The following is a 15,376-nucleotide window of genomic DNA, read 5'->3' on the forward strand; positions in this document are numbered from 1 at the left end:
TTATGCATAACATTTGTGTTGGAGAGGTTAATATAAATGTATTACTCCATGCATGCATTGACACTTACATTGATTTCACTTAAGAAAACCAGTATGTGTCAAAGGCTGAGGCATCTTAACAGTGACATGTAGAAATAAAAGAGGATAAAGTTCAGTTTGAAGTGACTCGTTTATTGATTTTAGTTCATAAAGACGCATGGTTAGGAGGGAAAGCAATGTTTCCTTCCCAGTTTACATGTGTGTGGGCGTACATGTGTCTCATTTCAGCCAGCAGTATCTAAGCCCCCCAGCAACATCCAGGTCCCCGTCCCCAAGAGCAGGAGAAGCTTTGCCCCCAGGGAGACGGAGAGCAGCAGCAGCAACGGGGGGGCCTGCCCAGCAGGCAGGGGCCTGGGAGACAGCACGTATAAGGTGGCCTGCTCTTTCCCCAGGGGATTGGACGCACTGCAGGTGTACTGCTGCCCAGGGTGGACATCCAGCAGCTGGCTGGTGGTGTGGTGCTCTTCAGGAGCGCCCTGGGACAGCGGAGCAAGGGAGGCCCCCTCCAGGAGCTCCTCCTGGCCAAGCCACTGGATATCAGGTAGTGGGGATCCCTGGACACGACACAGGGCCTTGTAGCCCGAGTCCTTGCTGCCCTCCACAGACAGGCCCAAAATACGGGGGGCCGCTGGCCACGGGCACCACACATAAGAAAGTCACCAGAGACGCAGATTGGCCAAAAACATACATGATAGTATACCTTCAGAATTCATATTGTCCTCCCACCACAAGTTAGTCTGCCCACCCTAGGACACTAGGGCTACTCCCCCTCATCTTCTCACCTTCCACTCGGAGCCTGGTGCCCATTTTGTCCTCGTAGCTGGCATGGGCGTGGCCAGGCACCTCTACACGGCAGTAGTAGCGGCCGATGTCCTGCAGGGCGGCATTGGTGATGCGCAGGGAGAGGTCATGCTGGCGGGGGTTCCCCTCCAGGCGGTAACGCTGGTCCTGCTTAGGCCCTGGCTGGCAGCTGCTGGTGCTGCTGGGGGTAGAGCACTGGAACAGGACCCTGGAGCCCTGGCCGTGGCCCAGACGCCACAGCACCTTCAGGGAGGAGTGCAGCGTGTGGTGAGGGTGGGTGAAGGAGCAGGGCAACACGACGGGGTAGCCCTCCATGGCCCTCACTTCAGGAGGAACCTTCATGGACCAGCCCTCATCATTGGAGCCCCACACTAGAGGGGGAGGGGAGGGGACAAGAGCAACAGCTGATGCAGCTCTGAAGGTTGGAGAAGCTGTAAAGTTACTGCCACTAATAGCCTGGCTGTGAAGACACTGTGTGGAGGCGAAGATGGCTGCCACACTGACAAGATCACCCATTAAAATGAAAGGAGCCAAGGGTTGTGATTAGGTGATTAGAGATCATTCGAAAATAATGAAATCGCTCCTGTGTTTCAGAACCCTGGCTCCTCGTGTGTTCCTTGTGTGTATGTCCCTTGGTTATAAAGTATGGTTGATGACTTACCTTCAATGACTGAGAGCAGGAGACTCAAAAAGAAAAGCATGGCTTGAATGTCCATAGCCAGACTGTACTGTTCAGGATATTGTATAATGTGAGGTGTGTGTGTGTATGTGTGGGTCCCACTTGACTCACTGTCTCCCAGACTCCCAGACACAGTGTCACAAGATGTGTCAGTATTCCCAGTACACTGCTATAAAGTGACAGTCATTCAGTATCTGAGTACATACTTTCATGCCTAATATAGAGTGCACTATCACATTATTCCTAAAACACATTTTAATCTTGTATACTTGTATAGCAGATGAGGACAACATCTGTCCTTGAGAGCTTCCATCTAAAGTTATCAGACCAATCTACCATAAACCAAATTTACCCTGACGTATATCAGAAAAGAGAAGTCCAAAGTTTTAAATAATCTATTTTAAACGGGAAGTGGGTGTGAGCGATTTCACAATGTTTCCTGTCAGCAGCTATTCTCCCATTATCAATGGTAAGTGGTTACATATGTTCACATCTTGATCAAGGACTCAAAAGGAGACAGATGTCTGGAACCGTCTTCCGTCCAGAGATTGAGTCCTTTAGACCCCAGATACTGCTCACCTGGAGAGTCATGTGGACATTGCTGCTTCTCTGGGTCATCCCTGGTAGGAACCAACCATCCTGGAGCATTCTTCTAATAGCATCTCTGCAGTCATTTAAGTCTTTGTAATATACTTGTGTTAGTATATGGTGCATTGATTGTGTTTCTGAGCACTCTAGATGTCTCAGCCTTTGTTGTTCCCTCTAGGCGTACTGTCCCAGGTCTGGCACATGACCACAGCCCCTGTGGTGAATGGCACTGTAGGAGGAGATGTGGTACTGCCCTGCACCTTCACACATCCACAGCAAAACACATACTTTGGGGTCATCACAGTTCAGTGGCTGTTCAGACGGTCGAACGCAATGCCTTTCTTTGAGTGTAAGATGAAAAATATCACACAGAGAAAACCGTATCGCTGCCTGGATCCTGAATCCTCGCAGCGATTCTTCATTCACGATGATCCTAGAGAGAGCAAACTTTCCCTCCTGGTTAGAAACCTGACACTTACAGACAATGGAGACTACTACTGCAGAGTAGAACTGGAGTATAATAAATTCCAGCTAAAATCTCCAACACACCTCAACGTCACAGGTGAAGGGATTGCATTGTTTCTATACCAATATCATTTGAATATAGTCCTCCATACTTAAAGCAGACACATTCTAACGTGACTAAATAAAATACTGTGACACAGAACATGTTAGAGTGTATTTGATCAAATACTAGTTGTAGTCAGGAGGATAAGGACCATGAAGAGCCTGTGTTCCTTCCTCTCCAGCTCCGGTCCAGATTCTCAGCCTCACTTGGGACAGAACAGCCTCTGGCTCAGGGAATGGCAGCCTTTGCTGCATAGCAGAGGGCAACCCCCGGCCTTCCATCAGCTGGCTGCTCTCTGGCCAGGAGGAGCCATCAGGCCAGCAGGAGGCCCCTGGAGATTACCAGGTCAAAAGCTCAATCCCCTACTACACCCAACATCAGTACACCTGCAGGGCAGACAACAGGCTGGGGAGAGCAGAGGCCTCCTTCCCCCCTAGGGCTTCATGCCTGTCTGTAGCGCTTTCTGCCTGCGGTGTGATGCTGGTGCTGCTGCTTGGTGTTGTGGCTGTGTTTTTGCTAAGGAGGAGGGGTAGGTAGTTTACTGTACATTGAAACAAGATATTAAAACATAATTCATATATTTGGGCATCTTTACTCCAGATTTCCTTAGTATTCCATGTCTTTATTGTCACAGTTCTGTCATTGAGTGTTTCTGCTGTCTTTGTCCTCCTTTCCTCCCAAGGAATCCTGAGACTCTGTCCTTCAGACAACAGGTGACATGTCTTCTGAAATAACTGTTTAACTGCATTAATCAGGTAGCATTGACACTAACAAGATTCTCTCCTTGCTCAGGTGTGAAGAGCAAACTAAGCCAGGTGCTTAGCCTCACACTGGTTCAGTGTTGTTTACGTTCCCTCACTAAGGCAGTAACAGTGAGTTAGGATTCTCCATGCTTTCCAACGTCTGAAATAATAGAAAATAACAACATGGTGAAAACTGCTTGTCGACAGGTCAGTCTTGTGAGTGCCCTGTATATGCCAACAGCACAGACTTAGGTGAGTATTATCAGAGCGCGAATTATACAGTGACAATCGGGGGGATCGACTTCTTCTCCAGGGCGTGTATCGACCCCCCCGACCTGTTGTTTTTACCTCTTTTGGGGGGGTCCGAGTCTTAATTAGGGGGGTCAACAAACCCCCTCAAGCCCCCCGGTAATTCGAACCCTGAGTATTATACAGTTTCATCATGGCTAACGATCATGTCATTGTTTTCATACTGTTGCTATTTTCCAACACCCAGAGAAGAGACCAGAGCGGAGTGACCTGGAGGAAATAGGAGCTGATGAAATGGAATTGGTTTACTCAGTCATTCACATCACAGGTCCATGTGAGTTTTACTCTTCAGGGTGTTTTACAATACAAATATTAAAATAGCCCAGCGTTTCAGTATTGTACTGAACAAGACCAGTACCCTCTTACAAGTAAACATAGTCACGTGGCTCTATGTTCTTATAGCTCTCCATAGGCTTCCTCACGTCTCCACAGCAGACGAGGGTGAGTAGCACCAGCAGACAGACTGCACCAACAGACTGACTGCACCAACAGACTGACTGCACCAACAGACAGACTGCACCAGCAGACAGACTGCACCAACAGACAGACTGCACCAACAGACAGACTGCACCAACAGACTGACTGCACCAACAGACTGACTGCACCAACAGACAGACTGCACCAACAGACTGACTGCACCAACAGACAGACTGCACCAACAGACAGACTGCACCAACAGACTGACTGTACCAATAGGCTGACAATACCAACAGATTTTGCCTTTGCTGCTCAGGTGTCAACTACGCTTCAGTGACTTTCTCCTAACGGCAGGAAACAAGAGAAGAGATTGTTCCAGACTTGAAACCAACATGTCCCACACTGTGTAAACTGTAAACCGACATTTCCCATGCTGTATAAAAACGATGCTTCCTTTAGGAAGTAACAACAGAAAGGTTTTTGACAGCCATAGGAAATCACTTTTCCTTTTGTATTAATTAATGCTTATGTATGCAAACAAGCTTTTGGCCGTTTTTCTTCGTTCACGAGGATACTAGAGAGAGCAAACTTTCCTGTTTTTGGTTGGATTTATGAAATCATTTGTTGTTTGAGAACATCTGACTGAGAAAGTCTATTGATAAGCCACAGACACATTGTTTGTGATACAAAGTATGTGGAAAATAAACTGGGATGTGTTTGGTTAGTTGATGTTTGTGGCATGTACAGGCTTCAGCTACAGGCAAACGTGGTGACATATCTTTATTGTGCGTATTTATTGTGGGGAGTCAGGTGGCTGAGCGGTTAAGGAATCAGGCTAGTAATCAGAAGGTTGCTGGTTCGATCCCCGGCTCTGCCAATGACGTTGTGTCCTTGGGCAAGGCACTTCACCCTACTTGCCTCGGGGAGAATGTCCCTGTACTTACTGTAAGTCGCTCTGGATAAGAGTGTCTACTAAATGTAAATGTATTTCTAAAACGTTATATAATTAATAAACCTGCAGCAAGGCAACCCAAATTGACTGCACTAACCTCTACATGACATGTTCATACCCCTATTACCGATGTAGCTCATAACCTGCTAATCACACTGTTCACAAATTTGATTTCAATCGTTTAATAACCTGTCACCCATGTCTCTACTGGATCCCCCCCCCCCCCCCCCCCCCCCCCCCCCCCCCCCCACACACACACACACACACAGACACACACCCTCATATCCTATCAATCATTATATGTATACACTTATGCCTGTTATTGCTTCAAGTAAAGCAAATCAACATATACATTTGTTGGTGTGTTCTTTGAATTTGTGAGCTTTATTTTTAGTTGGCAATGTGCAGTGTGGCCTAAGCTAAAACTATGTGAGAAAGCTGTCATGTCAGCTGGCACACATGAAGCAGAAGGGCTTTTTAGCCTACTAATGACCTAGGCCTTTTAAGGGTGTGGTTCCTGTTTGACCGTGGAGACTTCTCTGGTATTGCTATTTAAATCTTTTTCCATCCCCAGAGAGTGCTAATGTGTTTGTTTGTGGACTTAGTGCTACTTTACATGATGTGGTGATAGAGCATGTGTGAGCCACAAAGCTTGTAGCTTCTACTAGTTATAGTGTATTACTCTTAAGTAGGTGGGTCCCAACTGTTGCATCCTTGCTAGAAAAGAACTACATTTTATTGTGAAATGTTTAGAAATGTAGGCGTTTATTTCAAGATAGGCTGACAAATCAACTCGAATCGAAAATAAATAAATTAAAACAGCCAAACCAAACGTCAAATAATGTATGTATTAACATTATGATAGTATGTGATAGTAGGTCTCGCACGGGAGGACGAAGCGACCTTTATTGCATGAGTAGGCTAGGCCTAATTCGGAGATTATACTTGTTGATTGTGGATTTCCTATTTTCAGCCATGAAGTAAAAGTCTACAGTAAATCCGTTGATGTTGAAACTGCTCGTTTGCTGAAAACCCCACCCCCATGACTCAGACACGGGTAACAGAACAGCACAGACTTTTGCGTACTGTTGGACACCGGCGTATTAACGGTTGATATATCTTGTTAATAGTTTTTTTCTACAAATATCAAAATGTCTCACATTGTTGTAACTACCACTACTACAACAACATCGACTTCTGATGGAGGTTTTTTTAATATTGGCTACACCCGCTCCACACAAGGCTTACTGAAGATCGCTCAAATGGTGAGATCAGATTATGTCGTTCCCCCACAGCCTGCTATACTAAAGCCATGAAACTTTTGTGAAATTAAAAACATTTTCTGATGCTAATATTATATGATGATGTGGACGTAGGGTCTCAAACAACGCAGTTTCAAAATTAGTTTGCGAGTTTTGAGACGACTTTTCATACTCTCCCTTTCGCACGTATTCAAAGTATATATTTTTTTCCACACTCATAGCTTTTATGTTGAAAATGGGGTGTTTAAACTCTATTAATGATGGTGATGTTTAGCTTTACGTCCTATTCAAACCCCTCCTAGTAAATCTGTCATGAGAACCCGGTCACACTATGTACACCAGCCCAACTCGGCGGCACACTGGCATCTACCCTCTGCGTTTTCAGGAAATACTAGTAACAAATTTCCTGGCTAACAAATAACTCATGTCCTGTTGAGGGTTATTTTCCATTCAGCGGTTTGAGTGCAAGAAAGGCGCATTACAAATGCTATTTCTGCTCATGCTGCTAATGCTGATTCAGATGTATTTATTATTATTCACTTAAAATATTAATGACAAATTATTTTACCTCCCAGTTTGAGCTAAACTAAAATCCATCAGGATAATAAGTAAACCGATGTGCGTTTCCAGGTGGCACTCCTGATAGCGTTTCTGTGCGTGCATCTGGCCCGGGGATGGACAAACTGGTCAGCCTTCCGCTACTTTGAGGTGGTGACCCTGGGGTTCCTCATCGCCTTCCTCATCTTTTACCTCATGTACCTGCTCCGGCTGCAGAGCAAGATCCCTTGTATCAACTGGACTCTGACTGTGAGCGACAACACACACATTTCAATCTCTTTCTTGCAATTTGCATCACTTTGTTGGGTTTTTTCTCTCTGGAATTTACAAAACACCTATGGCCATTCATTACTCCCCCCCTCCCTCCATACACACACAGACACACACACAGGTGGGTAATGTGAACCCAAATATAGCTTTGTGTTTTAGGAGTTCTTCCACTATGCCGCGGGGACCATCCTGGTTGGCATAGCCTCCATTGTAGCAGCTGTAGAGGGTCGCGGTGTGTCTGAACTGGTGGCCGGGTCGGTGAGTGACCTCACTGATGACCACTCGGATTACATCACTGTTGCTGTTCTATGGTTTTAATAATTGGCTCCAGAGTTTGAGAACAAGAAGAAATTTGATCATTTTGATCTAATGTTTATGTGGGGCTTCAACTACCAAGCCCTACCTTTTAAGAATAGCTTCATTTCATAGAAATGCTTCACATAAGTACTTTATATAACAGTAGTATAATTTAAATTACGAGAGGATTCAACCTGAACTGACTCCAAGCCTGTACTCTGTCAGGTGTTTGGTTTCATAGCCACGTTCCTGCTGGCTGTCAGTCTTTGGACTACATACAAGGTGTCCTGTGGCTCCCAGCCTACCAGTAAGTCAAATGATTATCACTAGTTTTCAGGCACTCTGTTGCTTAGTGACATGACTGACTCGACAAAAAATATTTGGTTACAGCACTCGAATTGAATCATGACACTGTTTCTCTACATGGTGCCTGCAGACATGTATGTCGTGGGGGCTTTGTCATGTAACAGCTGTACTCAGAAATTCAGTCTTCTTCCTTTTAATCCTTCTAACTGTCTCTCTCTTTCCTCCTCCCTCTCTCCATCGTTCTATCTTTCTCTGTGTCTGTTGTAGGTGCATCTGTTTAAAAGGGATCAAGTTTGCCATGCTCTGAAGTTCCAAGGCGGCTCAATTATTATTATTATCAGTGTGCTGGGTGATGGTCACTTTCAATGCCTAAGAACTCCCCATGTCTGTTTTCCTTTTAAATCCAAATCAGTATTGGAAAAATATCTACTGTTATGTTTTCTTTCCCCTTAAAGAATCAACATATCAGCTCTGGATCGAGTGCTCTCAAATTCCCCAATCTAGGTTTTTATTAAAGATGCATTTGCATACATTGCATGCATATTTAAATTTATTTTTTAGTGGACCATCTGCTGAGATTGTAATACCTCCTGGGTCTGTTTCAGCAGCTTGTAGTTGTTCTGTACAGGTGAAACTGCTAGTTGGGGTTGTTAGGAGTGGAAAGTGTCTAAAATGTTTGCTGTGAGTACGTATTTATTTATTATTTTTCAGTATTTTATTTTAAAGTGCACTATGAACCTTTGTTACCAAAAACCACTGGTAGATTAATAATCAAAACTATGATGCTCTGATATCAGTACCTCTCTACATGTACCTATGTGTTTCCAGGTGGTGCATTAATAGTAAACTGACAAGATGCAGTTCCTATTCAGATCCAGATGACTGTATATTGTATTCTGAGTGCCTCAGCTACCACAGACAGTGTTGTTTAAGCTTCAACATGCTTGCTCACAATGCCATGCATAATTAACCTCAGATTTGTCTTTGATAGTTAGAATTTTTTATAAGTTGAATTAAAAAGAAACATGCTTTTTTGATTGAAGTCAAAATGTGTACATTTCTTTGATTCAGTGATTAAGAACATGTTATCTATCATTGACAAGGACCAACGCAACTTATAATGAATGATAACATGTGGTACATGCTTTATCAGTAACACACTGGAGTGTTTGTCTAGAGTCACACTCCTAAGGGTGTGTATTTAGATCCCTCACAGCAATAGGAGTTTGACATAATTATGAACAAATGACAGGTATGAGAAATATGCTTGCCCATTCCTGGACCAGTGTAGTGCAACACACAGACCATCTCGCTAGAGGGAGATGGGAAGGAGGATCAAAAGTGAGATGTCTGTAGAGCTGTTTGGATTGTGAGTGGCCTGTGTGGAAACATGAGTTAGGTAGTTAGCCAGCAGTTTGTGAGCCAACAATGCCCTCTGGTGGCTTATTGCACTTCCTTTAAAGTTATGGTTGGAGAAAGGACTGAGTTATTATCATCGGTGTGCTCTAGCATACAGAGGACATGAACATGAAGCAAAATTCAGGTATTTATTGTATGATATAAACGTGGATAGGTACAGTTTACAGAGAAGGGACACCTACTTATAGATTTACAGCCTCAAGACCATGTGACCTAACTTGCATCCAATAGATTATCTCTCTAACAAACACTACACTACCACACTGACATGACACTCAGCCACTCACACATTTAACATGGTACTTAACAGCATGTTTTTTTGCCAGATTTTCACAAGACAGTTGTCAGTAGTCTTAAATTTACATTACATCCCATCAATCCTTAAATGAATCCTTCATTCTGACACACTGGCTAGGCTAAGAGAGCTGGGGTTTGGTTGTCCATGTACTCCAGTCTCTTGACAGTGATGCTCTCCTTTAGTTAGCGGCAAGGTTGACCGCAAAGTCACTTAGTATATCAACATGCTGTCAGGTAAATCACAAGCTAATCCAAAAAACACAACTATGGACTATGAGTGCGTGTGAAATCTTTATCGTCTTTATCACTTCCCCAAAAAATGTAGGCTGCAAAGCTCGGTTAGTCGGATATTTTGGTAATTTTCCCTAATCCAGCAGATGGCAATAGCATGTCTAGTCGTATTGCAGTCCCTTCCTGTACTGGGCATAACATTAGCAATAAAATGGGCACAACTAAATACAAACCAAAAATGGGGGCAAACATTTCTATTGAACATGTCTGACATCACTGCCTCTTACATAAATGTAAACTTAAGTTTAGGGACACAGATTTATTTGGTCTGAATATCAGCATACTCCACACTTTCACATACAAAGCTATATTCATTAAGGCACACAAGGTCATGCTGATGAAAAGAAAATGATGGAATCCCAACAGAATGGTATTCACTATATATCTGCTTGCCATCCAGGTGTAACTCCACAATAGGGGCGATGGGTATGGCTGGTCAACAGCCTTAGACAAGTCTAAGACAGCAGAATACATCATTTAAAACACACAAGTTGTAATCTCTATAGACAAATCAATTTCAGTATAAACGCCAAAATAAATTATAACTTCAACAATGTGATTGAAAGTTTTGATTTGTGTTTTTTTTTTTACAAACCTAATGAACTATTTAAAAACAATTTAAAAAGTATTTGTGTAGTTTTTCAAAAATATAAATAACAATAGCAACTCAAAAATATGAAAATACAAATATTTTATACTGTATAGTGTATAAATTGGGTTCTTCCAGTTCTGTGTTTTAAGTGTGAGATAAGCAGAACCAAACACAGAGAGAGATACACTGGGATAGAAGCCCATCTACTTAAGTCAGTCTGGGAGGTCATGGTCACTGCTTAGGGAAAGCTGAATGATCACAGGGAGGAAGCACTACATGTCTTACAAATTAGGATTGCTCCGAACAAAATATCAACCCGGGAATGATCACAGGGAATGTTTTGGACGAAAAAAACAGGTTCAAAATTGAGTAATTTAAAAAGCCCTCTGTCCTTTAGATATCAATGTTAAATACATAATGTTACAACCATTTTGATGCAATATCGAGTGGTCTCCACACAAGTAGTGTGAACTATTCTTCTGTGTTGAGTTTCTCTACTTCTGCTGGCCCGCTGTTGGAATCCCTGTTCCTTATGACTGTCTGGTCTCTGAAAGGAAGTCCTTCCAGTTTTATAAAAATCCCAATATCCACTGCAAAAGCAATGGAGGACAGGATTCCAAAGGCCTAGAAAAGAAACAAGAAAAACATGAAGAAATGACATCAATTATGACAGCCACACTGCTATTTTGTGGTTACTACATTTATGAGCATACTAAACCTGCTACAGCTGCCTTAAAAAATCCCTCTGTGGAGATTGACTATGCTCATGTACACTTCATTTGGAATAATATGAGTATTAACAAGGCCCAATGGAAAATAGTTTACACAGCTGTTTGGGAGAGCTGAAATGACCAAGCCACTAGGCTGTTTCCTGCTGTTATTATATCACTGAAATAGTATACCTAATACCTAAATTAACCATTTAATGTAAAGTTAGCTGGCTAACAGGTCTCCTGGCTGGATGAAACCCCAAGAGGAGAGAACGCACCACTGCAGCCTTCTCCAGGTCCGTCCCTCCATTGTCAGCAGCAAAGAAGATGGAGGCGAAGAGGAACAAGCCCAAGACCACGGCAGTGTACCAAAAATCCTGCAAGCAGCACAAGTCAGAATGACAGCCTGAAACAACTACCAGTCCACACTTTACCCTTCATATACAATATGCACACACACACACACACACACACACACACACACACACACAACTCACTAGAGTAGACCAGCAGTTGATGCCCACTCTTGTATGCCACTTGGTGGTGAGGAGGAAGAGGAGCAGGGCTGTGAAGAGGAAGGCTGCGCAGCTGACAAACTCAAAGAAGTAGAGTGAACCACAACTCGCACAGTTTGTCACCACCTCTTCCAGGATGAACGCTACAAACGACAGGAGCTGAGGAAAGAAACACACACCATTTTAACCACAACTCTCTCTCACCAACAGGTGGCGCCACCAAACCTAAGAACCAAGAAGCTACACACTTCTGCAACTGAAGAATAAACAAATGCTTTGTGTCAGATGAAGGATTCCAATACTTATGAGGACAGAGGAAGGCTTCATTCTAGAGCTCAAACCGGACAGTTGGGTTTTCTGATCTCATCTCAACAAGAACAGTTCCAAGAAAACATGTTTACTGCCCATGCCAAAGGAAGTTCCTTTTCCATATCCTTTAACCCTCGTGCTGCCTTCGGGTCACATGACCCAAAGGTTCATAACGAACCATTGTTGTGTTTACCCAATTTTACCCAATACAAAAACAAATTAAAATAATTTTCTTTTAACCTTTGCAATGTGGGGGGTCTGAGACAGCCCAACGGTTAAAAGAAAATGCTTCACTTTGTCTTTGTATGCGGTAAATCTGTCGCAATACGACGGTGGGTCACAATGACTGATGGGTCAGAATGACCCGAAGATAACACAAGGGTTAAGGGTGTTGACGTGTGGAAATGGCTACAACTGGCAGCCCTTAAATGCTGCTTTTTTTTGCAACAGAAGAACAAACACAAAGCCATCTGCAAACAAACTCCCTTTCACAACGCACTGACCTGACAGTATTATTCATAGAGTAGTGTCTGGACTGTGACAGAGCTAGTCAGACAACGCCTTTTATTTTATTAAGTTAGTCCCACACAAGCACACACAAACACTTCATCTCGGGATGAAAGCAGATGTTCTCTCCAGTCAAAACAGGCAGAGCCACGGCTGATATTGAAACCTCCGTTTCTCGAGGCATATGATACAGGTGCTTTCCTTACTATTGTTTCCTCCCTTGCTAACCGCAGCCTGGAATCGATTACTAGTCCTGTGATCTGCAAACACGTGACCGCCTCCCAATATTACTGCTTTAGTAATCTGACAAACAACAACTCCCAACTAAGGAGTGAGTTTGGGCTAAGCTGTCGATTTAAGAGGTGCATGTAGTCAGGTGGCTGAGCGGTTAGGGCATCGGGCTAGTAATCTGAAAGTTGCCAGTTCGATTCCCGGCCGGGGCACATGACGTTGTGTCCTTGGGCAAGGCACTTCACCCTACTTGCCTCGGGGAGAATGTCCCTGTACTTACTGTAAGTCGCTCTGGATAAGAGCGTCTGCTAAATGACTAAATGTAAATGTACACACAGTACCACCCTGAGGTGTGCGGTCCTGTGTGAGACAAGACCTCCGTAAGGAAGCGTCACCACTGGTTCATAGGAAGAGGGCAGGGCCACTTCCTCAGGAATAAGACACAAGGCCGCTTCTTGGCCCAGACAGAGCCAGCTGTACTGACGAGGCTGCGAGTCTATATTTGGAGGTTTACTACGAGCAGATGGAGGATAGAGCTCCGTAAAACACAGCAGCCGCTGGAATACTTTCTTTCCACAGTTTCCTCTCGCAATCCATGGGTGGGTTTCTATAATGAAAGTTTGTGAAAGGGCGTGTCTGTGTGTGGTTGAGAGGCAGGGACAGAGGTTGAAATGTGCTTGTATTCTGTTTTGGGTCCAAAAGATTTGTACTGTATTTGATTACACATCTTCTGGCACACGCCTATCATCTACTGCCTATATACATATATATATATATATACATTTACTGTATATTCGTAAATATCTGTTAGAGGCTCTTTTGCAGCTTTCAATATATTCCTCATTACACAGACGTCTATAGGAAAGGGAGTGAATGGGTCTTTCATGTTCTGTAAGTGCTGTCATGCTTCCCAAGAGGAATCAAAACCCACATTTCTGAAATGTGGTCTGTATTGGAAGCAAAACAAAGATGAAACAGGCAACACATACATACAATCTGGCAGCGGGTGATAATGTGTGAGGAAGCAGCAGGTTTAAAATAAACCCAGCAAAGGAATTCAGCATCTGTCTGCTAATTTCATTAGGGGTGAACTGCTGAGCTGTATTGCAAACACCTGATTCTAGTTAGTGTGTGAAGGGACTCAGTGTGACCACAAATACAAGGCCGTGTTAACAAGCCAGAGCTGGATCTCTGTGTCTGGCACCTAGAGTATAAATAAACACAGTCATGGATTCAGCCCCAGTTTTAAGATCAAATGAGCTTTAAAATGCCCACCTACATGTCTTGTTAGCGTTGTTGTGTTGTCTCCCTGTCTTCCCTAACAACAACTAACCTCTCAGGTACACGTATCCAGGACCAGGCTGGCCGTAAACAGGGAGATGTCTGAAAAATACTGTACAAGACAAGCTTGTGTTGGAGTGGTATCTTTCCAATCAATCATGACTTCTATTGAATGGCAAAGTTACCACCCCAAGCCTGACAATTCTGAGGAATAACAGAACTGCTGTTGTCAGCTCTTCCCTCCTCTTTGGTCCAGTAGCTTGCTACACCGAGGCCAGCACTTTCACTTCCCCCTTAGACACCAGTCGGACACTGGTCACGATAGCCTTTTAAATGAGTAGGCCTGTTATATCAATACTGTTCTGTGAAAAACTTGCACCACAAAAGCATGACACTAATTGCGGGTGACACCAAACCAGTTATCCCACATCATTCTGGTGTGGTCACTACAACAGTTCTCAAGAACATAGAATGAGACCTTAACCTCAGCATTAGATGTCACCTGCACATTTTAGTCATTGACAGGACTGTATGGTCCCATTCCAAACCCCAATAGCTGTCTCCTTACTGCCACTAGGAAACAAGACAGGCTGACTTATTAGTCTAAAGGTTGGATTAATGACAAACGATGGAGCACTTACCACTTCAACAAGTTTTATCAGACACCGTGGTTTACCTAAAAACTCATTTGGCACTGTGAAACAGTTTCTGGACTTGGTCTCCGGTACAGTTGTTGAACTATAGACTTGGTCCACCGACGCCATGCTACTGCTGTAAGATAAATGTCCGTTTAACCGACATAAAGTAGGCTAGGTTGCAGATGAAGACACACACACAAAAGTAAGGAGAAGGGACGCGTTTAAAAAAAACTATACTTTGGCCTAAAGCCCATTAGGCAAAACTAGTGGAAAATGCAACTACGAGTAAACAATAACTTTATACCCTGGGCCTATGTAATTCAGATAAATGGAGCATTGGAGGGTGACATGTGTAAGCCTAATAATAAATAATATCATTAAGTATTAACAAACTCACGTGTATTGTTGGGTTAAATCAGCAATAAAGAATTACTCGTGAAGTAACTTCTCTCTACAATAGTTCACGGTGTCTTTTGTTTCGATCTTCAACTCAACTTCCGCGTGTTGTCTAAAGTCTCCACCCCACCGGCTGAATGAGGTGGGCGGCTAGCGAGCAGAGTTTTAAAAACAGACGTGTTGCAACAATTGGAGAAAATCTACAGCATCTATTGCAATCCCTCCCATGTAGTGTATCCTAAACTATCAAGAAAGTTGTAGGAGAAAAGTAGGTAAATTCTGCCGTAACCTACGGCACACCTAAGTGCGCGCACTCATACCCTACCTGTTGCTTCTGCTCGAGAACGCAAAGCAAAGTCTCATGGGCAACAAGCCTATTGTCTCACCAGATGTTGGTGTAG

General features: G+C 43.6%; 4 protein-coding genes across 5 annotated transcripts; 2 read left to right on the forward strand and 2 right to left on the reverse strand.

Moving 5' to 3' along the window:
- Nucleotides 1-171: 171 nt before the first annotated feature.
- si:dkey-11p23.7 (V-set and Ig domain-containing protein) lies at nucleotides 172-1,588 on the reverse strand. Its single transcript, XM_062466308.1, has 3 exons — nucleotides 1,502-1,588; nucleotides 822-1,211; nucleotides 172-667 (listed from the first exon to the last, which is right to left on the reverse strand). Exons 1-3 carry the CDS (start codon nucleotides 1,554-1,556, stop codon nucleotides 264-266), a joined length of 849 nt encoding a protein of 282 aa, XP_062322292.1. The 5' UTR covers nucleotides 1,557-1,588; the 3' UTR covers nucleotides 172-263.
- A 436-nt stretch (nucleotides 1,589-2,024) lies between these two features.
- siglec15l (sialic acid binding Ig-like lectin 15, like) lies at nucleotides 2,025-5,347 on the forward strand. The gene is made up of 9 exons (XM_062466309.1): nucleotides 2,025-2,142; nucleotides 2,286-2,669; nucleotides 2,857-3,204; nucleotides 3,358-3,388; nucleotides 3,468-3,490; nucleotides 3,626-3,670; nucleotides 3,915-4,001; nucleotides 4,130-4,168; nucleotides 4,461-5,347. The coding sequence occupies exons 1-9, from the start codon at nucleotides 2,040-2,042 to the stop codon at nucleotides 4,490-4,492; spliced, it is 1,092 nt and encodes a 363-aa protein (XP_062322293.1). The 5' UTR covers nucleotides 2,025-2,039; the 3' UTR covers nucleotides 4,493-5,347.
- Nucleotides 5,348-6,055: 708 nt separating this feature from the next.
- On the forward strand, nucleotides 6,056-10,350 carry cmtm7 (CKLF-like MARVEL transmembrane domain containing 7). Its single transcript, XM_062465248.1, has 5 exons — nucleotides 6,056-6,361; nucleotides 6,989-7,165; nucleotides 7,346-7,444; nucleotides 7,709-7,790; nucleotides 8,057-10,350. Exons 1-5 carry the CDS (start codon nucleotides 6,248-6,250, stop codon nucleotides 8,068-8,070), a joined length of 486 nt encoding a protein of 161 aa, XP_062321232.1. The 5' UTR covers nucleotides 6,056-6,247; the 3' UTR covers nucleotides 8,071-10,350.
- Nucleotides 9,323-15,306, reverse strand: cmtm6 (CKLF-like MARVEL transmembrane domain containing 6). 2 transcript variants are annotated; one of them, XM_062465247.1, is made up of 5 exons: nucleotides 14,977-15,306; nucleotides 14,583-14,709; nucleotides 11,596-11,772; nucleotides 11,377-11,475; nucleotides 9,323-11,012 (listed from the first exon to the last, which is right to left on the reverse strand). In XM_062465247.1, exons 2-5 carry the CDS (start codon nucleotides 14,703-14,705, stop codon nucleotides 10,860-10,862), a joined length of 552 nt encoding a protein of 183 aa, XP_062321231.1. In that variant the 5' UTR covers nucleotides 14,706-14,709; nucleotides 14,977-15,306; the 3' UTR covers nucleotides 9,323-10,859. The 2 variants fall into 2 exon arrangements, with proteins under 2 accessions (XP_062321231.1, XP_062321230.1); XM_062465246.1 differs by having other exon boundaries at nucleotides 14,583-14,712; nucleotides 14,977-15,304.
- Between the last annotated feature and the right edge of the window lie 70 nt (nucleotides 15,307-15,376).

Source organism: Osmerus eperlanus, chromosome 7, assembly GCF_963692335.1.
Source record: "Osmerus eperlanus chromosome 7, fOsmEpe2.1, whole genome shotgun sequence".
Classification (NCBI taxonomy): domain Eukaryota; kingdom Metazoa; phylum Chordata; class Actinopteri; order Osmeriformes; family Osmeridae; genus Osmerus; species Osmerus eperlanus.